The sequence below is a fragment of the Varanus komodoensis genome, unplaced genomic scaffold (genome assembly GCF_004798865.1).
Source record: "Varanus komodoensis strain SLA01 unplaced genomic scaffold, ASM479886v1 scaffold6_2, whole genome shotgun sequence".
NCBI lineage: Eukaryota > Metazoa > Chordata > Lepidosauria > Squamata > Varanidae > Varanus > Varanus komodoensis.
The window spans coordinates 1,047,251-1,072,453 of record NW_025336346.1 but is presented as its reverse complement, the minus strand read 5'-3'; the positions used below and the strand labels follow the sequence as shown (position 1 = coordinate 1,072,453).

The following is a 25,203-nucleotide window of genomic DNA, read 5'->3' as shown; positions in this document are numbered from 1 at the left end:
TAGCTGTGACAAAAATATTTTATTTCTCTAACAGCCTTCAGTATGTTGTGTCCAAGCTTACTCTAAATGGATATGTTCCATCCTGCAGCATGCACATGTAGGATAAAGCAGTTTTTGTGATGGTGTTGTTTTCCTATATGCAGATCACAGCCACTTAGGAAATCCTGTGCCATTTGCTGCTTCTCCCGCTCCAGCACCTGCTATGGGTACCTCAACCTGCTTCGCTGAAGGCCCAGGCATGAGGATTAGCAGGAAGCTTCAATCTTAACAAATTAACAACACCACCAATGCTATTTTTAGGTTGAAAAGTCTGGTACTGTTTCTAGAAAACCATGTGACAACTGATATTCTTTTCATGGAAGATTCATTTTAACATAGGGAAAGACACCAAACAGATTCTATGTTCAGGGTTGCTTGTTGTTTCTCAAGTTGATTCATGAAAACCCACTGCTCCATCTCCCTTCCGTAGATGGTGCAAAGATGCAAAATGCAATTTCAGATTCGGTTAGAGAAAGATGATGCAAACCACATTGCAGCTGATGCACACAGTGTTGAATAGCATTGGCATATATGCAGCCAGTGATTTTTAGTATGTTAAACATTTTTACATTATGCTTTTATTTGGTTGTACTTTGGATTTTAATGTTAAGTGAACTGCCCAGAGTGCTTTGGCTTAGGGCAGCATTAAATGAATGAAATTAAATTAGTCACAATTAGGAGCAGCATTATATCATTTTTCCTATATTTACACCAGTGTTGCCATTTTATTACATTGCATTTTATTATGTTCTAGCATAACTGACCTATTTTTAGAGCATCTAAACTTAGGATGGGCTTCTAATTTGATATAGCATATATCACTGTTTTACATTGCAAACCACTTTGTGAAGACTGCAGTTCTGAAAAATAGCTAATAGCTAAATAAATAAATGTGGCGCCATACAGAGAAAGGTGCTGGTAGTAGTTCAGCCAGTCCTGCTGAATTTTTGACCACCGACATGGGGCAATACAAACCAAAACAAATGGAGAATAAAATCACAAGAGATTCTGCAAACATGAAGTTAGAGAAATGTGGGGAGTTCTTAAAATATGTGAGCATGTAGGCCTCACCAAAAATTCTTCAAAAGGAGTCTATGGGTTACCCAGAACCCTATAGCCTATATCTCCACATATCAAAGCCAGGGTAACCATGACCCATCACAATCTTAGGGTCTGAAAAGTGGGCAAGAGATAAAGGTGGAAGAATCTTTCCAGATGCTGGTATTACCTGAGGGCCAGCCTAGGGCTGACCCAGTCCAGTGGTAGAGCACTTGCTTTGCATACAGAATGCCCTGAGCTGAACGAACAGCATCTTCAGGAGGACTGAGGGAGACTCCTTCTTGAAACCCTGGAGAGCCAGTCAGTATAGACAGTGCTGAGATGGATGAACCAAGGGTGTGACTCAGTATCAGGCAGATTTCTGCAGCTTTGGAGAGCCTCCTGCTTGCGTGTTGTTGAAGTTTGAGGCAACCTTGGGGGTCCTGCTCAGACTGGGGGCGGTCATAGCTCTAACAGAGATTCAAGTCTTTCCCACTGTGCCATTTGCCCAGTCAAAATTTCCCTGCCCCTCAAACTTATATTTGCCCCATCCCAGGGAAACATATGGGCACTATATGGGTAGCTGTGTATCTCCCCAGCCCTGACCCATAAGGCAAAGAGTAGGCTATTTAAATTGGAAGGAAGTCTGTTGCTGGTGAAATATCGCCCAGGATCACAGCCCTGATCCATATCAGAGGGCCCTCAACTGTTTTAACTTGGATTGTATTTTTAAACAGGAAAGCCTGCTTACAGATCTGTCACATGGCTTTAGGTCTAGCTTTAGCCAGAAGTGGAAGTTACACACACTGGAGTGTGAAACAACTGGCTATAGGTGGGCCAGCTGAGAGCAACTGCGCCGGAGTACATGGTAGCTCTTTGTTCTGACTGCAGTAGGTGCATTGTAATGCTGCACTGACTTGACAATGCTGAGAGGGACCACAAGTTTTGCTAGAACTCCCACAACTATTTGTTAGCATCTGGTACCTTCATGCTCACCTTCATCTTGCTCAGGTATGCAATAGTGAATGCATCTTCCTATATCCCTGGTCAAGACCTCGTTGTACCTGGTGTAAGCTGGGGTCCTGCAACAGCAGGGGGTTGGACTCGATGGCCTTCATGGCCCCTTCCAACTCTACTATTCTATGATTCTATGACATGGGGAAATTCCCCCTAAAAAATTCTGAGGAGGAGGCAGCCCAAACAAAGGCTAGCCTAGGAATCCCAGGGACCCTAACCTACAGCCTTTTCTTTTTATTTTTCAGTACCAGGTTTGGCAATGCCGTTTGGATGTGTTACCCTGGGAGATAAGAAGGATTATAACCAGCCATCTGAGGTGACTGATAGATATGACCTGGGACAGGTCATCAAAACGTGAGTGTTCTGCTTCCTGCCTTGCTATTAAATTTTGACAAATAGAAGATCACAGCTACACAAATAGTTTAAGCCAGTACTGCTGCGGACTACTAGGTCTTCTGCAGATGGTTCTGTTTGGAAAACAAATATGCAAACAACAGTTGGGTGGCTTTCACCTCTGCCCCAGTAAGGAAGGCTTTTATTTAGTCATGCTGTCTGGGCATTTTTGGGGCATCTCTCTACTTCCTGCTCCACAACAAACGTGCATCAGGATTTACTGTGCCCTGGCCAGGGTTGCGCATCTCCTTTTACCTACAGTTGTATGTTGGGGGTCCTTTCGAACTCATCACAGAGGTGGCAGCACTGCCTGGAGTGCCTACAACTCTATCTAGGGAAGGGGGGCCTGGCCAAAATTCTGCATGTCCTATTTGCTTCCAGAATGGAGGCATACAATGCATTCCACATGGAGCTGCCTTTGAAGATGGATCAGAAACTTCGGCTGGTACAGAGAACCACAGTTGCTCTGATCTTCACTGAGTCTAAGATATTCAGATCATATTGCATCCATCTCATAACAGCTGCACTAGCTGTCATTGTGCTTCTAAGCCTAATGTAGTGCTGGTTTTGACCTTTAAAGCCATGAATGATCCAGACCAGGTTACTAAAGGACCACCTACACCTGTGTGTACCTGCTTGTGTTTGAAGAACATCTCTGGAGACTTGCTGCTTGCTGATCCACTATTAAAATCAGTAAGGATGAAAGGCACAAAAGATAGTGTCTTCTCAATTGTGGCCTCTCTTCCACTGAATTTCCTGAGAGAGATGTGGCTGGCCCCATCTGTAGCTGCTTTTAAGAAGCTTTGCAAAATTAATTTATTCTACCTTTTTCCAGATTTTTTTGGTAACTCACTGGCTGCTGATGGATATTTTGACATCATTATTTTGTTGGATCAGGTCTTCCTTACATGTGTTCCTATTTAACATGAGTTTATTAATGTGCATGCATTATTTTATACTGTAAGTCACCTTGGGAAGATGGTGGCCTTGAGAGATGGCTAAGAATGGTTGAAATAATAATAGGGGAGAGTGGAAACACAGTGGAAAGCACTGTCCCCCACTGTATGCACATAAGCTTGCACATCTGATGAGAGTGCCTGTGCATGTAGGTCTATCCACATAATCAGAGACTGTGCTTCCTGCAACTTTTCCATCCACATGTACAAGTATTTGCATGGTCAATAGCCACAGGCACATTGTAGAGATGCAAATGTTTATGGACAAGATGGGGGCCCAGCTCAGTGCTGTGGCCTGATCCCTCCTTACGTGTGTTTATTGTGTGCATGTAAGGTAATGTGCCTGATTCCATATTGAGTTCGTGGCTGAAATTTGAACCAGGGGCTTCCTGGCTCTTTACTCATACTCCCCCCATCCACCACACAGTTTATATTCCATAGGATCAACTTTTCCTGAACAAATATATTTACATACTAAAGGGCCTCTCCACTGAAAGTCATAAATTAGAACAAGTGTTAACTTTTTGGATATATTTCCCTATACCCGAACAAGCCAATAGGATTTGATGCTTTAAGATGAACAGTTGTTCATCTTCTGCTTTGCCCTGCACTGACTTCCCCCATGCCACCCCTGAATTGATATGCATGATTTTTGGCATCATCAAGGATCCATTGAAGGAACATAATATAAATCAGGGATCAGAAGCCTCAGGGTTGGAAGAAAAATTGAGCCCTTCAGGTTTACAGATGGCCACACCCCCTTCCCCTGGCATGAGTCCTTTCCTGCCAATCATCAATCTTAGGGTAGTTTCCTGGTTTTTGTGCAGCTCCTTTCTCCTCTAAAAGGTTAAAATGCCTCTCCTAAGGATTAATTACTGTTAGTAAGCACTTTAGGCCAAAACACATTAGCATTTTATCCCAGTGTACCTACTGGGATGTACCTCTTCCAAGAACTTCTCCACTAGGGAATCTGGACCTTGGGAGGAAGAGGTTCAACATCTCTGAGATGTCTACATCTCAACTGGGAGGGTAGGTAATTCACAAATTCACAAGTTGTTTGTTCTCTCTGTTGCACAGTTGGGTAGTTTCAGTCCTTGGACACAGCCTAAGATTAAGGTTGCTGCTGTTCTTTCCCCAGAGAGGAGTTCTGTGAGATCTTCCGTGCCAAGGAGAAAACAACAGGGAAGCTATATACATGCAAGAAATTTCTGAAGAGAGATGGGCGCAAAGTGCGGAAGGCAGCAAAGAATGAGATCATCATCCTGAAGATGTGAGTTGTGAATGGCCACGAATGTAGTTTCCTCGGCCCCTGATGTTTCTTAGCCTTTTACCTAGAGTAGCAGTTCATGATAGGATGGCTACATCGGCCGAACAGAGAACTGATCTGGACTTCCTCCAGTTATCCTGTTACAATCTAGAGTGGCTTTGAAATGTGTGCATTCAGTGAACATATATAGGCAAGATGAGCAATGTACATGGGATAGATGGGCCATTTTCCAAAAAAGGGTTATCGTTCACTGCTCACTGAGGACAGTACAAGGATTCACCTTTAAACGGTGCAGAAGCAAGTTTTGTCTAGCAATTACTTCCTAATTATAAAAGCAATAAAGAAACCAAAGAAATGGCCCAGAGTGCCTTGATTGCCTTTGGATGTGTTTCCAGGAAAAGCTGGACAGATATCTAACAAAATCCAACTGGCTATAGGACCCTATTTTAAGGCAGATACAAACTGCTGGGCCAGTTCATCTTTCTTGCCCACTAGCTTAAGCTCTTCTTTTTCTTTTCTCCACAGGGTTAAACACCCCAACATTCTGCAGCTGGTAGATGTCTATGTTACCCGGAAAGAGTACTTCCTCTTCTTGGAGCTGTAAGTAGGTGTTGCCCAAAACTCCTAAAGTGCCGCACAGGTTGCATTTTTCCCCTTTGCACTGCTGGGGCCCCTGAATTGTTCTTGTGAACCTGCTCAAATATCAACTGTCTTGTTGCCACTTCACTGGGTACCTTCCCAAGTTTTATCAGATCTTCCTATGCTCTTCCTAAAATCATCAAGAGGGAGGAAGGGAGCATAATATTTCTTTTCATTTCATCTTCACATCATTCCTGAATTTGCATTTACATGAGGGGAGAGCATAGCTCAAGGGCTGAATGCATGCTTTGCAGGCAAATGCCCCAGGTCCAATTTGTGGTTCTTCCAGGTTAAGTTAGGAACTATTCCTCTCTGAAGCCCTGCAGAGACACTTCCCATCAGTGTGAATCAGCATTCTCCAATCTGGTGCCCTCCAGATGTGCTGGACTACAACTCCCATCTATGCCAATGTAGACAGCTCCTCTATTGACTATAGATAACAAGTAACACACCAGGAAGGGATCTGCTTGAGGAAGGCTTTTATGCAGCTTCTTACTTTCCACTTTCTACTGCAGTTTGCAGTGCTCTCAGTCTACCAATAATAATTAAGAATCTGCTTCCCTGCCATGCCACAATGGTCCCAGTGCCAGTAATGCAAAGTGTGACAACATCCAGTTTCCCTTTTTTCCCTACTACTGCTCTTTGTCCCTTTGCTCATCTGCAGGGCCACTGGTCGGGAGGTATTTGACTGGATCTTGGACCAAGGATACTACTCTGAGCGTGATACCAGTAATGTCATCAGGCAGGTGCTGGAGGCTGTGGCATATCTGCATTCACTGAAGATTGTGCATAGGAATCTCAAGGCAAGTTGAACTATGAAATTAGCTGCCATGGGAAGTGGTGATGACTGCCAATCTAGGGGGCTTTAAAAAGAGATTGGACAAACTCATGAGGAAGGAGGTTACAGTGGCTACTAGCCTTGCTGGCTGTTTGCTACTTCCTTTACAAGAGGTGGCACGCCTGCATGCAGCAGCTGCTGAGGAGCTTGAGCAAGAGGAAGTCTTGCACCCATCCCACTTGAGGGATCCTGTTTGAAGCTGGTTTGCCACTGTGTGTATGGAGTGCTGGACTAGCTGGACCTTGGGTTGGATCCAGCATGGTGTTTCTTTTGTTCTGAAGTTGGTCAGCCTGCTAGTGTGTGCTGCAGAAACACTGGAGCCAGTCACTCACTAGCGGCCCCCATCCTCAGGCTTTCTTGATTCTATTTAAAAGCAGACAGAAGTAAACACAACTTTGCTCTCCTCTTCTTTCTCACAGTTTTCTATGGTTCAATGAGAAGTCCCATCCAAGTTTTTATAGCCAAAGCAAGGAGGAGGAGAGCAAAAGGAAGGAAAAAAGAAAGATGCTCTTTGCCCTGCTTAAGAGCACAGTACTTCTTTGTGGATTGAGCAAGACATGGCCCCAATCGGCAGCTTTGCCAGAACATTGGGCTGCTCTCCCCTTCCTTCTCTCATGCACAGCTTACCCTTCCCACTCTTTCCTGCTATGTTCCTGCAGCTAGAGAATTTAGTGTATTACAACCGCCTGAAGAACTCCAAGATTGTAATCAGCGACTTTCACCTGGCCAAGCTGGAGAATGGGCTTATCAAGGAACCCTGTGGAACTCCTGAGTACTTGGGTAAGATGTGGTACATGAAATCAATGATGTTTTAGCAGAAGAACCCACCAGGGGAAAAGAAAAAATGGCACTAAGACAAGCCCTGCAGTGAGCAACATGTGGGCGTCTGGATGTTGGACTGCACCTTCCATCCTCCATCCACATTGCCTATACTGGCTAGGACGGACAGAAGGTGCAGTCCCTCCGCTGCAGTCAAGCCCTCCAGCACAGGGTGTAAGGGCAACAGCCTTCTCCCACTGTGCTTCCTCAGCACTGGATACATACCTACCAACCTGCTTCCTGGCAATGGCTTTCCCACCTCAGGCACTAGTATCCTTTGTGCATGGATGAAAAGCACTAGGCACTGCTTTCTCCAGGAAACCCACAGAGCTGAGATCTATTTGGAAGATTTCCTGATGTAACAAGCCATACCACGTACCCTTTCATACTTCAGTGCAGGAATAATGGTGTTCTCCCCAGTTCACACTCATTTGTACAAAGCCATACCTGGTATTTCCACCCTCTGGCTAGCTTCCCCCCAACCCCACCCTGCACACACTCTTTTCCATTCTGCCTGATGAGGAATCTGGGGCAATTCTCTGCTGCTGCTGGGAGAAGGGAGCTAGTGTGCCTCAACGGGCAAAATCTTACCTGAGACTGAGGAGGGAAGGGGAGGGAGAGAGGTCTAGAGTCTGAATCAAATGCAGAGCTTGTAGGCAGCCTTGGGCAAATCACTCTCTTGCTCAACCTGGCTTCCCTCAGAGGTTGATGTGAGGCTAAAACACATTGAAGCTCTCAGTGGAAAGACAGGATAAAATGTAATAAACAATACCCTGTCGGCACCCTGATCAAGAATGCACTTTGCCTCTTCCTTCAGAGAGCTGCTGAAGCACAGCTTGTGAATCTGCAGACCCACTTGCCTGGTATTACAGCTTCCCAGCCCTTGTTCAGGGGTAGAACTGATCCCTCATGTTAAGAACAGAGGTCAATGCAGATGACATTTTCTGCATGGGGACGAAATTGTGCTCTTGGCACCGCACGGTCTCCACATGTTCAAGGTCCCACTGGCACAGAGGTCTGTGTGCACCATATGCCTAAATATGCATAGGCTCCAAATGTGCAATGTGTACCTTGCAAAAAATGAGGAGGCTGAAAAGAGGATCTCTCATAGCAAGGGTGTTAGATGTTTCTGAAACGATGGTTTCTTTGAGGATATGGATTCACCCCTGTATTATAAATCCCCCCTCCCCAGTTTCCTCACATGGAAAGTTAGTATGTCTGGAGAAAAAGGTATGACTTAGTCCTGATTTGCTAGTTATCTATTTGCAAGGTAATATATGTAAATTCTTATTTCTGCATCCTAAAGCAGCATAGTTCTAAGATGACTACATCACATAATTGATATTTCTAAATGTTCATTTCAGTGCTGATCAAGACAAATTTCTGAATGTTAAGTCTGGAGTTTTGTTTGGTTTTAATTTTTAATTTAATCCTAGCATATATAGCTTATTGTTGAAATAGCACTCACCCCTTCTTCTGTCCTTGTAGCTCCTGAAGTGGTAGGGCGCCAGCGATATGGGCGGCCCGTTGACTGCTGGGCTATCGGTGTCATCATGTATATTCTGTAAGTGAGAAGGAATGAAGGCATTGCATCATATGTTGGTGACTCTGATAGGGTGGAGGGAGGTCAGAAAATGAAACTGGATGAACATGAGGAGCCTGATTACAAAGGAAAAACAACAAGGAAATGTTTCTAGCAGCGGGATTGGCATAAACCCTTGGAAAGAGAGCTAAGGGCTTCATCCCATAGCAATGATTCACTACCATCTTTTGCAGCTAGTCTGCTTCCTAGAGCTAAATTTCCCTCCTATCTCTGTGCTACAGCTTGTCAGGGAATCCACCCTTCTATGAGGAAATGGATGAGGATGATTATGAGAACCATGACAAGAACCTGTTTCGTAAGATCTTGGCTGGTGATTATGAGTTTGATCCTCCCTATTGGGATGACATCTCACAGGCAGGTAAGGCTCCACCAATGGTCTGGAGTGGGACAGAAAGGAAAATCCATGCTATGGCTTGTAGAAGCACAGCCTCACAGTGTAGAAGTTTCACTGGTCCCATTATCCTGGCAATAGCCCCACAGTCATCAGTTCTCATTCTGTTCTCCACCATCTCATGACGATGATTGAAGCATTAACAAGAGCTGGTGCCATTCTAAGGCAGCTAACTTTGAGAAGCTTCTGCCCTACCAGTATATTCCCCATGGCCACCCTTACAAAGGGACGCAAGAGAAGATATTGCACAAGAAATGCATCTTAATAGTCTCACAGTACATACATACATATATACATACATACAGAGAGAGGCACCCAATTTGAAACTCATGGGAAAGATGCAGTAATTGCTCCTTATTGGCAGAAACTAGCTCCGTACCCTTAATTTTGGTTATGAAGAAGCTATGAGGAGAAGAAGGGTTAAGCAGCCTCTCTCCCTGTCATTCTTTCACTTTAAGTTGCAGCCTCCCAGGAATGATTTTCATTTAAGTAAGAAAAACTGGGAGACTTCTGCATAATATCCAGTCTAGCCCCAAGATGTCACAATTGCTTCAGAAGTAAGCAGCCTCTCCCTGTTATCTAAACCTCAAGTCCCCAACCATTTTGGGCCCATAAGCATATCTGGGAATTTGAGAAACTGCTGCGGCCACCATCACACAATGGCTCCATGCACAATATGTCTAGCCACACAGTGGATGCTGTAGAAGCCTGACTAATCAAAAGGAGCAGGAGGGAGAAACAGAGCAAGACTAGAAGAGGGTAATGCAAAGGGCTGCATCCTGGCCCAACCCATCTCCTTCCGTCCACATAGACCTTTCCCTTTCATGCTTGCCTGCCCTCCACTCCCAGCCCCTAGCCTCACTAGCTGTCTCTTCTAATTCTTTCCTTCTGTTTTTATCCCTGCCCTCTCTCCTGCCTTCTTCCTTTATAGCCCCTAGCCCTGCTCTTTCTCTCCCACTTACTCTTTATCTTGCTGTTTCTCTCCACTCTCAGCCTCCTGCCTCTCTCTTTCTCTTCACTCTGCCCCTTTGCCTTGCTTTCTTGTCCTGCTGATCAGAAGGAACAGGAAGGAGAACTTGTCACCCCAACCATTTTCTTTCTTTCTTTTTAAAGGGCAGGGGTGAAGAGCTTTGCAGATACCATGACTCCCATGACTGCTGTGTTGGGAATCCCTGCTCTATACTGCAGAACCAGAGTACCACCTGCTGTGATCCTTAGCCCATCCCAGGCAACTAACAATTAGCTTTCCTCATTTGTTTCCCCAGCCAAGGATCTGGTCGCCCGTCTGATGGAGGTGGACCAGGACCAAAGGATTACAGCAGAGGAGGCCATCTCACATGAATGGTAAGTGTGCTGTAGCTTCTTTTGACAAAGGATGAACTTACAAACAAAGTAGAGTGAAATGAGACCCAGAGGGAAGAAAAGTGGAACAGACATTGGCAGACAGTATTGCCTCTTCATGCCAGAGAAAAGCCTCAGAAGATCATAACACATAGAATGAAATGGGACAGAGAGCTGGACTTCATATTAGTCTCCTCCAACCTGGTATCCGCCAGATGCTTTGAACTACAACTCCCAGCATTCCTGATCATTGGCCATGCTGGCTGGAGCTGATGGGAGTTGGTGCTCAGTACAGATTGGTTTAAGTGAAAGATAAGAGTATCACGGTCATTGCTAGCTGTCTTCTTCCCACTTAGGTCTCAACAGGCTATACCAGTAAGAGAAGTTAAGCAAGAAAGTTATACTGAGCAGGGTTTATTGCCCAGAAGCATAACTCATTGTCTTATTTTTCTCTCTTCAGGATTTCTGGCAATGCAGCTTCAGACAAGAACATAAAGGATGGAGTATGTGCTCAGATTGAGAAAAACTTTGCAAGGGCAAAATGGAAGGTAATATGGTGCTGGCAAGGTCCTTTATTGTACTTGAGAAAGTCTGACTTGGCCCTAAGACTTGAGGAGACCCATTCCAAATTTCCCACTCTGTTTCTTTCCTGGTCTTCCAACAGTGGCAGGTATTTTCTTTTATTCATGAATGGATACACAAGGAATTCATCCTAGCTTAGTACAGATGGATAAAAGATGGAATTGCCATTGTCTATTTTGCAAAACACTCGCAAAAGTATCAATAGTGTGACTGAGTGATTAGAGCAGCCTTCCCCAACCCGGTAGCCTCTACATATGTTGGAATGTAACTTGCATCACTCTGAGCCAGTGTTGTCAATGGTATACTAGGTTGGGAAAGGTTACACTGGAGTGCTGGATTCCAAACCCAAGCTCAAATCTGCTTATAAACAACACTCACTGAATGCCCTGGAACCAGTTTCATGTCTTAGCACAGTTGCCTTATAGTTGTGAAATAAACATTATTAACTCAGATATTGGTAATGTAATATTTCTAATAACTTTATCATTAAGCTACAATTGCATTAACATTTGACTGCAAGTACCAGTCATTGAACTCAAATGGGCTTACTTCTGAGAAGATATGGCTATTCCACTATGCCTTAATTTTATTAACTCTATTAGGTCCACGTGTTACTAACTTTCTATGAAACATTGCCTTTAAACCCTCTGCTAATATTACTTCCGACATTTTAGGGGTTTATTTCCATGTCTGTATCCTATTATTTTCTATTTGTTGCTCCTTTAAAATGAAATACTGTATGCCAAAGTCTTTCTCCTCTTCCTTCCCCCTGGGTCTCATCTCACTCTACTTAGTTTGTAAACTCATCCTTTGCCAAGAGAAGCTACAGCACACTTACTATAGGCAATGGGAAATGGCCTTCTGGGATTTGGATGAAGTAGATACTGTGCAACCCCACCTGAGCTCATCTTCTTGGCAGAGGGTCAGTCTCTAACCAGAGCTCTTCGGTTTCTAGTTCCAATGCACCATGGAAAAAGATGCTTTAATGGGGACTGGGGGCACTCACCACCTTGTCTTCCCCTGCCCAAGGTAAATTCTATGGGTCTGGGCAACAGCAAAGGGAAGCAGCAGCAGCAGATACCAGGCCTTTTCTGAATGAGCACCCCAAAACATAGAAACATAAAAAGAAAGGGAGTCAGAAGGGGCCTTCTGGACCATCTAGTCTGACCCCTGGCTCCGCTCATGTAATCCCCAACAGCCTTGCTCATCTCTGAAGCCAAGAAAATATTAGTAATGGTTCTTTCCAATTAGCTATGAGTGGCAGCTATTTACTTGTTAAACACTAGTAAAGTGTTCCTTACTACAACAGAAGCTGCCCTTAATTAATACAAGTTGCCCTCAAAATAACATTTTTATAAGGGGTTTAAAATATTTAACTATATTTAAATATAATTTAAGAGTGAAATCCTATGCAAGTTTTTTTTTCTCTTTAAACTAATATAGGATTGCATTTTATCTAAAAGTCAAGTGGTTAAGTTACTTAAAACATCTAAATTGGTTGGCATCCCGTGATTGCAGTTTTTGAAGGCTGCTGCTCTTCACTAGTAAGCACCAGAATGTATACAGTCATAATAACCATCTTGAAGTGTAATGTATACCGCAATACATTTAACAGGCCTAGTTATTTGCTTTCCACTGCTTTAGCCTTGAGGTTCTATTATACCTGGTCTTTTTTCTCAAGTGTTTGTCTGCAGTCACAAGCACAGAAAGCACACTTAAAAATAAAGCTGAGATTTTCCAGTGTGAACACACCAAGATTATTAAAAAAGAAAAAGAAAATGCCAAAGATATGTTGCATAAGTATGAGTTGCTGATATCAGATTGTGGAGGGGAGAATCTGTGGAATTGAGGGGCCATGCTTCTTCTTTGGCCTCATAAAGAACCCTTGAGAGAGCATTGTCTCTCTCCCTCCCTCCCTCCCTCCCTCCCTCTCTCTCTCTCTCTCTCTCTCTCTCTCTCTCTCACACACACACACACACACACACACACACACAGCAAACAGCAACTACCTTTCTTTCACCAACCTGCAGAAAGCTGTAAGAGTGACTACAATGATGAAGAGACTCCGGGCACCAGAGCACACAGATGCAGCCAAGCCAGCCACAGCCACAATAACAGATGGTGCTACCACGACAGAGACGGCCAGCACCCTGCCGGCTAAAGCTGAAGCAGATGGCACTGCTCCAGCAGCCAGTGAAGCAGCCCCAGCGACCACAAAGGCAGCACCGGAGCCTGCAGCAGCCAGCCCAGAAGCTACATCAACAGCAGCTCCGGCAAGCACAGCAGAAACTCCAGCTCCAGCATCAGCGGCACCCGCCACGTGTAACGGGGAAGAAACGGCCGCTCCCAGTGCCACCCCAGAGTCCTGGAATGAGGAGACTGGCTGAGCCGAAGGGGAGCAGAGGGCAAGGGCAGGGTTGTGCCTCTCTTTGTTGTAACTCTCTCTGTAAATAGTCACTGGCATGGTTACCCCCAACTGTCCTGGCTTCCCAACCAACCCCTCTGCGTGTGGCTGTCAGTTTGTCTGACTATGTGTCTCCAGCTAGGTGCCAGCAGAGTTTCTGTTTTTTATGTGACAGAGTCCAAATGGACCCAGGTGGGCTCAGGTGAACAGGTGGTTGTGGAGGCCCAGCCTATGGCATGAAATTCTCTCTCTCCTCCCCTCACCCTTCTCCTTTTCTTTGTTGCTTTCCCTTATTCCCTTCCATTGATTTTGTTTATTAGTAGCTGCCTCCAGGGCATTTAATGCCTTTCTTGACTGCCTTTTGAGACTACAGTCTTGCCAGGCATTCCCTCACTCATCATCCAGCTTCTGGGCATGGCTGCAGCAGCCAGAGCAAGCACAGCAGTAACTCCTTCAGCTGGCTGAGATACAAAGGAGGAAGCGGTGTGAGGAACAAAGATACAGATCAGGGGGCTTTGGATCAGACATGCATGTATCAGAGGTGTGTGGCATTCAGAGGGTCCACTGCTGGCAACAACGTCTGTAGCAGCTTGCCTCCCTGTCCACCACTGGGGTGTGCGTTACCATAAGCAATGAATATCCACATGCGGTATTTGCGTGTATGAGGCCTTGTACAGCACCCCAAACATATTTACAAATGAGAGAATAAGTAGGTATCCATTTATTGGGGTGGCTACAATCCTGCCGTGGACCAGGGGGAATCTCTATGAACTGAGGAGCAAGTCACCTGTGAGCAGGCTGGACAAGGAAGACAAAAGGCAGGTGGGAATAAGGCATCATCATGATCTCAGACTTGCCATATTACCCCAAGAACTCAGGACAAATATAGTGCTGTACTATTAGGGATTATGGAAGCCTAGAATGAGGTCTGGTTATTTGCAGCACTTGCTGGGAGATAATGCAGCAGAAGAAGAAGATCTGGGCGATTTCCAGATCAACACTGCAGCACAGACAGGCAGACCCTATGGGTGGATTCTTCTGCTGTTCTACCACTGAGGATCTGTACTAGCCTTGTCTGAATGATGAGAGAGTCTAAGTTGGTTCCAGAGTTTTGTAATCCTGCAGCTACAGAATACGTCTTCATTAGGTAAAGTGACCAGATACAAAGGGGATGCTCTCCTGTATCTTAAATGCATAGAAGGAGGGATTTCTATAGTAGTTATTTCTCCCTTCTAAATGAGTAGCTGCACCTGGACAAACTCCCTCTGTGACAAATGTGAAGGTTTCCTACACATAGCATTTAAGTGGAACAGATCTGAAAAGCTAGTAGCAGTGGCAAGAAATAGGGTACAGAAGCAAGCAAGACTGGGGAGGGGATTTGTAGAAAGAAACGATTTGCGGGAGTCAGTGAGTATAGGAGAGAGACACGCATTAGCTTGCTATGAAAGGAAGAGAAGCTTTATACACTAAGCCAGCCTCCCCAAACCTGCTACCCTCCAGATACATTGAATTACTACTCCCATCACTCATACTTAGCCTGGGAATGGTGGGAGTTGTCATCAAACGCATCTAGAGGGCAGCCAGTTAGGAAAGGCTGCACTAACCCTCTATTGCATTTCTCCTCCAGAACGGCAGTAAGCAAGGAACTCTATGGCAGTGGATGACAAGAAAATACTGTTCCCCTTCCTCCTGAAAGAGGTACACTGTGTTCCAGAAGCTAGCATTCCTAAACTTGTGTAATAAACACTGCAATAATCATTTGTTATGATTCTGTTCTGCTGCGTCCCTGTCAATAAAATAGATTAAGAGGCTTCTCTGTACCCAGAGATATTGCAAAAATAACTGTACTTTGTACATGTGGAAATGTAATGGTTCTATATTTCTTACAAGATTTGCTTATCTTGTTATAAAAGGTATAACAAGCATGTTATAAAAGGTGCATTGTTATAAAAGGTGCATTGCACCACAAGGAAAAGTTAGTAAGCCATGCTTCAGAGCCCTTATCATTGCAAGATGTTCATTCAGGCCATGAGCAAAGATCAGAGATCAAATAATCAATAGCTCTACCACAACATATATAATAGGAGTCGAATAGCAAAATCCTGGACATACATACTTATAACCAAGTACCACTGAATTCAATAATGTGTGCTTTCAAGTAAGCAAGCACAGAATCAACAGTGAATGAATCTGAGAGCTGGGCGAACCTCAAACTAAAGCTGTAGAAAAGGATGCAGTTTGGAGAAGGATGCAGGAGAGGTGTGCTGTCCAATTCCTCAATCCAGCCCTGCATGTGGAGCTGGTGCACTGGCCCCATCTCCCAAAGTCCAAAGGCTTCGTTCAGTAGGGCATTCCCCAAACAGATAGATGGTGAAGGCAAGGCTGGTGGGCCAGCTCCATATGCATGGTCGGATTGGGTCTTCCACTCATCCCTACTTGCCCCTTGACAGGGGAGACAAGATAGTGGCTCCTGCTGCATGACGGGACTTGACCAGGTCCTCATATTACTTTGCAATGTGCCACAGTCTGATTTTATTATAGCCGTACAGCACAACAAATTCTTCTTGAATGTGCTCTCACATGATAAACATAGGCATTAGTCACAACCAGGCAAACGAGGTTTCGAAAACTTCCTTTACTGTGAGCTCTGGGTGAAGGCTTGAATCACACATGCAGTAGACCCGTGAGAACTGCCATCACAATCCCTGTTCCTATTGCCACTAGTAATCACATGGCAGGCACAGTTGCCAAAACCGTGCCAGAAAACGTACACAAGCAGCTTGCTACATGGAGCACCTTTGGGGGGCTGTTTTCATGCAGTAGCAGCATCCTGATTGTTTCTAGATACAGTTTGCTATGTTAGAAAGCAAACAGTATCTTTTCTGTCAACTACTTTGGGATCTAGAAACAGGCTTTTTTGAGCCATAGGCTCCATGCCCCACAAGGAACAGAATTACGTATTAGCACCTATATCCTACTCAAAAGCTTAACTCTAGAATAATACTCCTCACCATACTGCATACTCCTTCATATACAGCAGTGTAACAAAAAGAGCCTGCTGGGAATGGCAGGTGACAATGTAGTGAAAGAAACAACTCCAAGCAGAAAAGTCTTGTCGGTTTTTGTGCATTAAACTTTCCAGCTGTCATCACCCACCCTAATAGCCCAGGAGTGGAAACAGTCGTTCTGCTTCGAGTTGGTTCCTGCACCACCTCTCTGTTGTTGTTTTCTTTCTGCCCACTCCCTGAAAAAGAGTGTGAACTCCACAGATATTGGCATGAGTGGCCAAAATGGCTCGTCTCACTAACACTGCTATGGGAGGAAAAATGTTGTGTGAACTGGATGCATGCAATATACACGTGATTCATGCGGCACGTAGGTAAGTGTGAGATTAATACATCACCCCATGTATGGTTTGTGATAGTATGCACAATAAACAGAAAGCAGTCTATTGATTGTAGTTTGCATACATGTTGCATGTCTTGGTCTGCACATTCATGTCTTACATGAAAGCACAGGGATACAAATGCCAGGCTCTTGCGACAGTAACCATTTGTTCCAAGATGGCTTGTTGTGCCGGGGTCGTTAGAAAAGCAGCAGTGCCATGTAGCTGTATCACAGCTTTGGTTCTTAAGCAAGGTACTTAACTGTATTGGGGTACACAGCCCTGGCCGGCTCTGGGCTCTAACCATTACAACTGTCAGTACTGAGAATGGCACTTAAGCAGATTGCTTCTGATATGTCTTGTACACAACCATTTTGCAGATTAAAATGGTGAAGTCTGATGTTTATTTCAGCTGCTAAAATACAAAAGTTCCTTTTTTTAAGGCTAGAGGAAGTTTCTCTTATTTTCTGACATTTTCCCACATGATGAATGTTCCCACCCCCCAATATAGATCTGTTCTTGTTGCTCAAGATTCTACATGAGGGCTGAGAATTAGGTTTCTATATCAGTATTCACCTTATTTTTAAATTATTCAAAACGTGCGCCCACATAGTCATTATTTTTAAAAGGCATTGCAACAGTGCTATGAACGAAAATGCTCTACAACCAGTCCAGTACCCAGATTGCCACAGGTGTACAGATTCCTCAACTTGCTGTTGTGCCCATTCAAGCATCAGAGACTGCTTGGCAGTGCGTTCTTTTCCATGTCTGCTGAGAAGTCCCACTGAGCTAGTAGGATGCATTCTCGGGTCAGGATCGCAGCCTTAAGCTGCAATACTAGATTCATTTCCTGAGAATAAACTGGGCTTACTCTGAAGTATAGATGTGCAGGATTGTATTTATCAGTCAGTGGGGGTTTTAGTTTTATTGTTGGCTTTCAAGCTGTCTGAGCCAACCAGGGAATTCTTTCCTTGTACATTCCTTGGTTCTAAGTATGACAACTTAAATAGGAACACACAGGTTATCTGAGTACCTTGCTCGTCTAAGAACAGGGAACATAAAAGAAGTGCCACAACAGCTTCAGAAGTATGAACAGCTATTTCTTATCGTAATGAGAGGAGCTATACGACCACATATACTCTGCTTAGCATCACCTGGGGAAGGGAATCACCTTTGCCATAAGCAAGGTCTGATTGACTCAAATTTCCATTTCCATTCCTGGTAAAAGGCCCAACCACTCAATATGCAGAAATCCAACAGCTATGATTTCCCCATCAATGCTTACAATGCTAACAGAAGTGGTACCTGTTAAGTTCATCTGTCACACACTTCTTAAAGGCAGAGCCTCTCTCAGGAAAATAGGTGGCAACCCTCTGCATGAGCCATAAACACCTTCTCTTCTCGTCACCGGGTCTTGCTATCCCAGGCTTTGTCCCAGACCAACTACAAGAATGGAATCCCGGCTCTTGTGAACAGTCAACATAATAAAACTCCCCAATGGGAGGTCTTCTCCACCACCCACCTGCCTCAGTTCCTGCCTCCCAGCATTTCTTCCCCTTCTCTTCCCTCACAAGCAGCTGCATGTTCGTAAGTTTGAGTTCAGTCTATGGAATTGTTTTATTTCAACTACAGCCACCCAGAAATTCCTGTGTAATTGCCGCAGTGTACCACTGAAAAAATAAAGTCCCTTCTAAGGATAAACTGAAATAGCCCTTGTCTGTCTCTCTGTATCTTTACTGTACTCATCAAACTATAAAATCATTATCTATACAAACATCCTGAGAAAGAACTGAAATAAAAAGAACATATCTGCCCCCTCTGCTTTGTTTCCAAGTTAAGGCTGGGAAGAAATCCTACCAATGGAACAGATTTGATGCTAAAATATATTTTTAGTGTTGACATGTACTAACTGCCAAATGGATAACTTTTTATTTTGCTGGGTACCTCAACACTGATGCCCTAAGACACAAAGCATAGAACTGGATCCACATTTAAGCTTTGATGGAAATGGACTTCCCCACCCCCTCCTTCCTCTGGCAGACCCTCCAGCCAGCCAAAAATACTACACAGAGTGAGGAGATTCTGCTGAGTGAAGCACTTCCTCTTACAGAGGGCAGATTATGGATCCAACCCATGGCCACCTACATATATTCCCAGAGACTGCACATCCTCATGCGTTCCTCCTCTCATCCTTTGTCAGTCTGGGTACAGTTTTGGGAGAAAGACCAAGCACCCACTCAGTGGCAGCTCCTCTCAAGCACAGTCTTTGAGAGTCTGTTCTTGCTTTGCAGTGAGCTTCCTTGTTTCCATCTGGTTTTGGGTCCTGCGTGGGGGAGAAGGAGATGCAATTGCATGCCCCCTCCAACAATATGCCCTAGGGAGACCCTCTGCTAGCAAGTCCTGCTGCAATTGCTAGTGCATGGCAGGGAGGAGGAATGGCCTTCCTGATTAAGGAAGATGGGATAGCGAAAGAGGAAACAAACTCATTAGAGAGAGCAAAGGTCAAGCACTGGAATCTTTCATGTCAGTTAGCGCTCATCAAAATGCACACTCCTCCAGCCTTCAGTCTCACATCAGCCAATGCAGAAACCGTTTCCTCTGGTACCTGCCCAAGATGTGACCAGAGTAAGAAGAAATGACATGGTTGCAACATGGTTGGCAGCAGTCTGACAGTGGACATGTTCGCATGTCACATAAATCTATGGAGGCTGGGTGGCTTGTCCATTATTCTTGAAAACAGCTGCATATAGGGTGGCTGGCCATGAACTGCTTCTCCCTCACTCCTTCTCAGTCCTCTCCTCTGCCAGGATGTATTCCAAGATGCTTTGCAGATCAACACCTCTGCCTCCCATCCTCTCTGACTGCTATCCCATTTCCCAATAAAGCATCCTCAGCCCTTCCAAAATAACTCAGATCGGTAGTATGCACAAATGCTGGGTCATAAATCTGTGCAAATCAGCATGCAGCATTCTGAACGGGTCTTCTGCAAGGGTGCGCACCAGCAAGACCATCTGGTGTTCAGCCTATATTGTCCACGTTCTGGCCTGTTTCATCCTCCACTTGCTCCAGCAGAGCCACATCCCCAGGGGTAGCCTCCCTTTTTTTTTCCTGCATGGTTCACTGCCATTAACTTCACTGTTCCACCCATGCCTCCCCACACAAAGATAAAGGCAAAAATTGTCATTTCATCAGTGCATTGTTTTTATTTCACTACTGCAGCATAAACAAGTGCTGATGTGCATAAACACCCTTTTGAAGAAAAATATGTACAACTGATATTCCTCCCTCAACCATCTGATTTCATGGTGGGGGGCTGGTGAAGGATGCAGATACACATGGGCTGGAGGAGAAAGTATTAAGAGATTGCAGAGGCATAGAACTTTGGGGGCCTTTCTGTTTAGGCTAAAGTGTTGTGGGGTTGGGTTTAGGAAGAAAAAGGATAGACATGATATAAAAGAATGGAAGCAGGAATTTTCACTCTCCCATAAAACTAGAACATGGACTCAGTCACTCAGTGAAACTGCCAATAGATGTGAAAAGAAGTATTTCCTCACATAGTACAAAACTGATTTATGGAATTTGCTTCCCCAAGAGGAAATGACAGTTACTGGATTTGAAGGTTAGGAAAGGGAATTAGGCAAATTCATGAAAGCCAGCGCCTGCTAAATTTGTCAGTCCTTATAGTTATACTGAATTACAGTGGCAATATGCCTCCAAATACCAATTACTGAGAGACAAGCACTAAAGGAGGGCTCACATTTTATGTCTTCTTTGAGGACATTTGTTTGGCAGCTGTGTGAAGCAGAATTCTAGACTGGATGGAACTTGTCTGGATCCAGCAGGGCCCTTCCTAGTTTGCAGTGACCTAAGAAACACATCTGATTTAGCAAATCCTTTAACTAGTGAATAGTGGATGAATAGTGGCCTTTACGCAATCAGAAGAGCTTAAAATATAAAACAGACATTCCCAAATCCCTTCACTTGGTGCAGCATTTACCACATTCTTGTCTTCTACCCCAAGAGCAAGAGGAAGGCTCAAAAAATCATGAGCAGTACATCTGAATCTCTTCGAGAATCTATAAACCAGTTTTACAACTACAGGTCAATTATGTGTTGCCAGACCCATCCTGTCATCCAGCTGCATACAGAAGCACAGGCTGGTATTTTTAGACTCACTGGCAAAGCTGTCTTAGCCTCTTAATTCCGCACAAAACAGAAGGCTGGAAAGAATCCATTTACAGTGTCTGCTTCTACCACATTCAAATGTCACTACAAAAGTCTTTTCTTTTCCAAGTTTCACATGCAAAATGTCAAGTTTTACAGGCTTTTTATACAATTCGTGACAGTTTGGAACTCCGTTTAATGACATGCAAAATGTGTTGAATTCCCACAAAAATCTCTCCCCAGCTAAAACCTACCAGCTTCAGGCCAAGAGATGCATCTCTTTGTTTCTGGATACCACATTATTTAGTAAAAGCCATCTTTTTGCCCTAATAAAGAAATTACCTAATATGTTCCATTATGAGAAATCCTGTTACAACAAATTGTAGAATTTCCAAAGATCTTTACCTTAATGTTATTAGATATGACACAGATGGGATGTGAACATATTGTCTTCATGCTTTGAAAATAAGCAGTAGCTCCAGCAGTCTCTAAATTCATTCTGTTTGAAACACTGCTCCTATGGGAAAATTGCAGAGACAAAGAAGGCATCAAAATATATATGGTTAAAAGCCCTCCTAAAAAATTATTTCTATGGAAGTACAAAATGGATGGAAACTACAGAGGCTTTCCAACAAAACTTTCCAGCAAACCCAGGAAAACATGCAGAAATCATGCATAGCCAACCCTGGTTAAGTAATGAGAAGGTCAAGGACACATGGGATGGAAGGTAAGGAGCAAAGCATGAAAAATGCATTTCTTCTGTAATACAGATCATAACATGATAGTTTCAATTAAAGTAGCATCCCACTCTAGAGCATGTTTATTCAGAAATCACCACTACATTCTCACATTTTTATAATGTATTTTAAATAAATAAATACATTTCTAGAAGGCATGCTTTCCACTGATGCTGCACACATGCCCTGACACAAGACTTCCCCAGTGAACACAAAAGTTTACACAAATCCCCAGTGCAAACATGTCCTGCGCTCATATGGTTCCTGGTCCATCAGTTGCAAGATCTTGCATGCAGATGTCCAACTTGTTAGCTAGCTTTTGTTCTTAATCCTTTCCCCCCTGGTCAGCCCAGGTCAATAAATACCCAAATGCCCAGGAAAGCTGTCCACCAGCCTCCTATACAAAAGGAGCAGTCATCCTGATCAAAGGGCCTTTTAAGGCTACCTAAGATTGGGTCCTGCTGCAGTTAATCTGGGCCAAGCAGTATAACTCACATAAACAAGCACTTCCACCCCAGATGTCCATGCCACCGCGCCACCTCGTGGGGCAGTGAGCTTGGGAGAACCTGAGACTCTGGGTGCCTGCAATAAACCCATGCGCAATGGTGTTCTAAGGCCCAATCTATTACCATTTCCCTGCCTGCAAAACGATCAGGATAACCAGTGTCTGTGCTCCTCCAAAAGAGGGAGAATTGACTGATTTTACCATCATTCTTGCCCAGGATAAAGGTGCAAAGAACCTGCATCCCAAATCCGGCCTTTGTCGCCATTTGTCAGAGTCTCCTTACCAATGGTGAAAATGAATACCAGGACCCACAGGGAAGACTGAATCCCCTTGAATCCCAGCATTTTTATTGGTGAGATCACCCAGGCCCCCCTGCAGTTACCTGTAGTCTTCTCTGCCAACTACAAGCTTTTAGAACATGGGTCCTCAAACTATGGCCCGGGGGCCGGATCTGGCCCACCATGTCCATTTGGACCCACCGCGTGCAAGCCCGCTGCTGCCCACCTTGCCCCGCGCATGGGGAAGCAGTGGTTTGCTCACTCGGAAAAAACGATCTCCGAGTGAGCAAGCCGCTGCCTCGTGTGCTCGCCTCATGGCACGTGCACCCCCCCCCGCCTTGCCTTCCCTTGCCGCATGCGTCTGCCCATGCCTCAGTGAGCGCCTGGCCCCCACCTCAGCGGGCGCACCCACATGCACCGCCCCCACCCCCTCGCCAGCCCATGCACACAACCAGGCACCACCTTTCCGGCTTGCACCCAGCACCAGCACCTTTCAACTGGTCCCCTGGTCAAAAATTCTGAGGACCCCCATTTTAGAACATACACAAAGTGTTTTATAGATTCTGAGTGACATGACACAGCAGATCAGGTGATGACAAAGTAAGGGGAACATAGTGAAAAAGAATGTGAGAGATCTGCAGAGGAGACTTAATACAATCGGGTTGATTACAAGAGACTAACATAATGATCACTGAGACACAGGGATTATTGTGGGTCTTGACATGCAAATGAGAGTGATTGCAATACTGCTAGAAAAACTTGTCTGGCCACCTTATCAGTTTTGTTTGCTGTTAGCCCAAGAATAACCAGGGGTTAAGTTTCCCTGGGAGCCTCATTCTGGAAAGGCTTTTCCAACCAAAGGTAGTAGCCATCTCTTAAAGCAGGGGTCCTCAAACTTTTTCAATAGGGGGCCAGTTGAAAGGCTGCGGTGACTGTTGCGGGCGGGTGAGGTGAGGGTGCCCAGGCGCGTGGGCCAGTGAGGTGGTGGCTCGCTCGCTCGGAGATCTCCCAGCGAATCCAAAACCATCTCTGAGCAAGCAAGCCACCACCTCCCCGCTCATGTTGTGAGGCACCAGCAAGCGCGCGCGTACTGGAGGCAGGCGGTGACGGCAGCTTGAGTGAGCCAACACCTCCCTGCCTGCACAGCAAGTGCATGCGGGCAGTGAACAGCAACATGGGCAGGATGGATGGCCCTGGCGGGCTGGATCTGTCCCGCAGGCTATAGTTTGAGGACCCATGCCTTAAAGGAACAGCTTAAAAATAACACTAAACTGAAACCTGTCTTGGAATTCTGGTACTTTCTGAGAAAGAGGCGCAGAGATGCTGCAGGTTTGATTTTATAACACAAAGGCACATATTAACCTTTTTCTACCAGGATTTATCTCAATTTCCCCAACATATCTACCCTGATACAGATGAGAAGGACGGAGTGTCTAAAACTAGTAAAGTTTTTTATTTCCCATGCTGTCCTAGTCCTGAATTTCTTTATAAAACATCTGAACCTTACTATATTGCTAAAAGAATCCTGTCTTTCCTTGTAAGAAAGCACCCTACTTTTGGAGAGCAGGGATGCAATGCTTTTTTTTTTTTTTTTACTCCATACAGATCCAAAACCACTTTAGGACAACGTTCCTCATGTTGGTGCTTTCCATTTATTTCGGACTTCAGCTTCCATCTGATCCAGCTAGTAACTAGGCCAATGGTCAGAAATGCTGGAGTTGCGGTCCAGACTATCTAGATGGCACCTATTTAGAGAAGATTGCTTTAAGAACATAAACGACATTATACATAACTCGGTTTAGCGAAATCTGGTTTAAGGAAAACCAGGGGAGATTTAAGTCATGATTTAAATCACTAAATCATGATTTTCTACATAATTTGCACATATTCCTGCCTTACTTGTAGGTAGAGGAACTTCATTAAAATTTTGCCAAACTGGGTCTCTTTTACGTCCTGCTGCAATTATAGGTTTTCCAGGGAAAGAATAATATGATAAACCTCAAGCTATACACAAAAAGATCCAAAGACTTGTGCTCAAAGAATTTTGCATTCATTTTTACTGATTGCCCCTCCCTCCTCACACTCAGCTTCTTCTGCAGATTTATTCCACTTAGCACTTAAGAGGTAACAGGTTGATTCTGTGTATAGATTTGCAAAGGAACAATGGAATTAAGATCTTTTTTCTCAATGCTGTATGTTTATTTTATAACATTTTTGCTGTGAAGAGGCACGTGATCACTGCAGACAAAAATCCACAGTTTTGAGAACTGTAAATACAATCTGTGGTATCTTTTAGATAGAAAAATTGTCCAATAACCAAAATCTCATGAAGAGCATGGCATTATGAATGGATTAATGGAAATCACTTACCAAAAAATTTAAACTTTGCATGGATGTACAGCCTCATGCTACATAATTAAAAACTAATCCTTATTTCATACTAACCTTTGAACTATAATTTATCTTAAGTAGAAAACTATCTTTAGATAGATTTTTCCTCAAAAAGCATGTTATTTTTAAAAATCCAATTTAAATCAAAATCTGATTTAAATAAAAAAAAATCTGATGATTTTTATCCAACCTGAGGAAAACTATTGACAACTTATGTAGCTGGGAAAGATTCTTTTATCTATTACAGGAATGGTAACCAAAAAAATTTAACAAGAGCTTTTAAGCAATCTCAATTTATAATCTGAAGGGTGGCATTTTATTCCCTTTTGTAAAGGATCTCTCTGAGTAAGCACCTTTGTTTTTGCTGTTCATTTTGAAAGGTCTGCTCTACTAGTCATGTCAATCCCATGTCTTTA

The 25,203-nt window shown here is 44.2% G+C and overlaps 1 protein-coding gene across 1 annotated transcript; it reads left to right on the top strand.

Moving 5' to 3' along the window:
- The first annotated feature begins 2,353 nt into the window (after positions 1-2,353).
- Positions 2,354-13,310, top strand: CAMKV (CaM kinase like vesicle associated). The gene is made up of 10 exons (XM_044451405.1): positions 2,354-2,448; positions 4,582-4,713; positions 5,236-5,310; positions 6,014-6,152; positions 6,847-6,967; positions 8,495-8,570; positions 8,831-8,967; positions 10,266-10,344; positions 10,802-10,889; positions 12,954-13,310. The coding sequence occupies exons 1-10, from the start codon at positions 2,354-2,356 to the stop codon at positions 13,308-13,310; spliced, it is 1,299 nt and encodes a 432-aa protein (XP_044307340.1).
- Positions 13,311-25,203: the final 11,893 nt, after the last annotated feature.

Bases quoted from the DNA above. Each gene is read 5' to 3' on its own strand.
- CAMKV (XM_044451405.1), top strand. From the start codon at position 2,354: ATGCCGTTTGGATGTGTTACCCTGGGAGATAAGAAGGATTATAACCAG. The intron at 6,153-6,846 runs GCAAGTTGAACT...ATGTTCCTGCAG, and splicing joins TTGTGCATAGGAATCTCAAG to CTAGAGAATTTAGTGTATTA. The intron at 10,890-12,953 runs GTAATATGGTGC...ACCAACCTGCAG, and splicing joins TTGCAAGGGCAAAATGGAAG to AAAGCTGTAAGAGTGACTAC.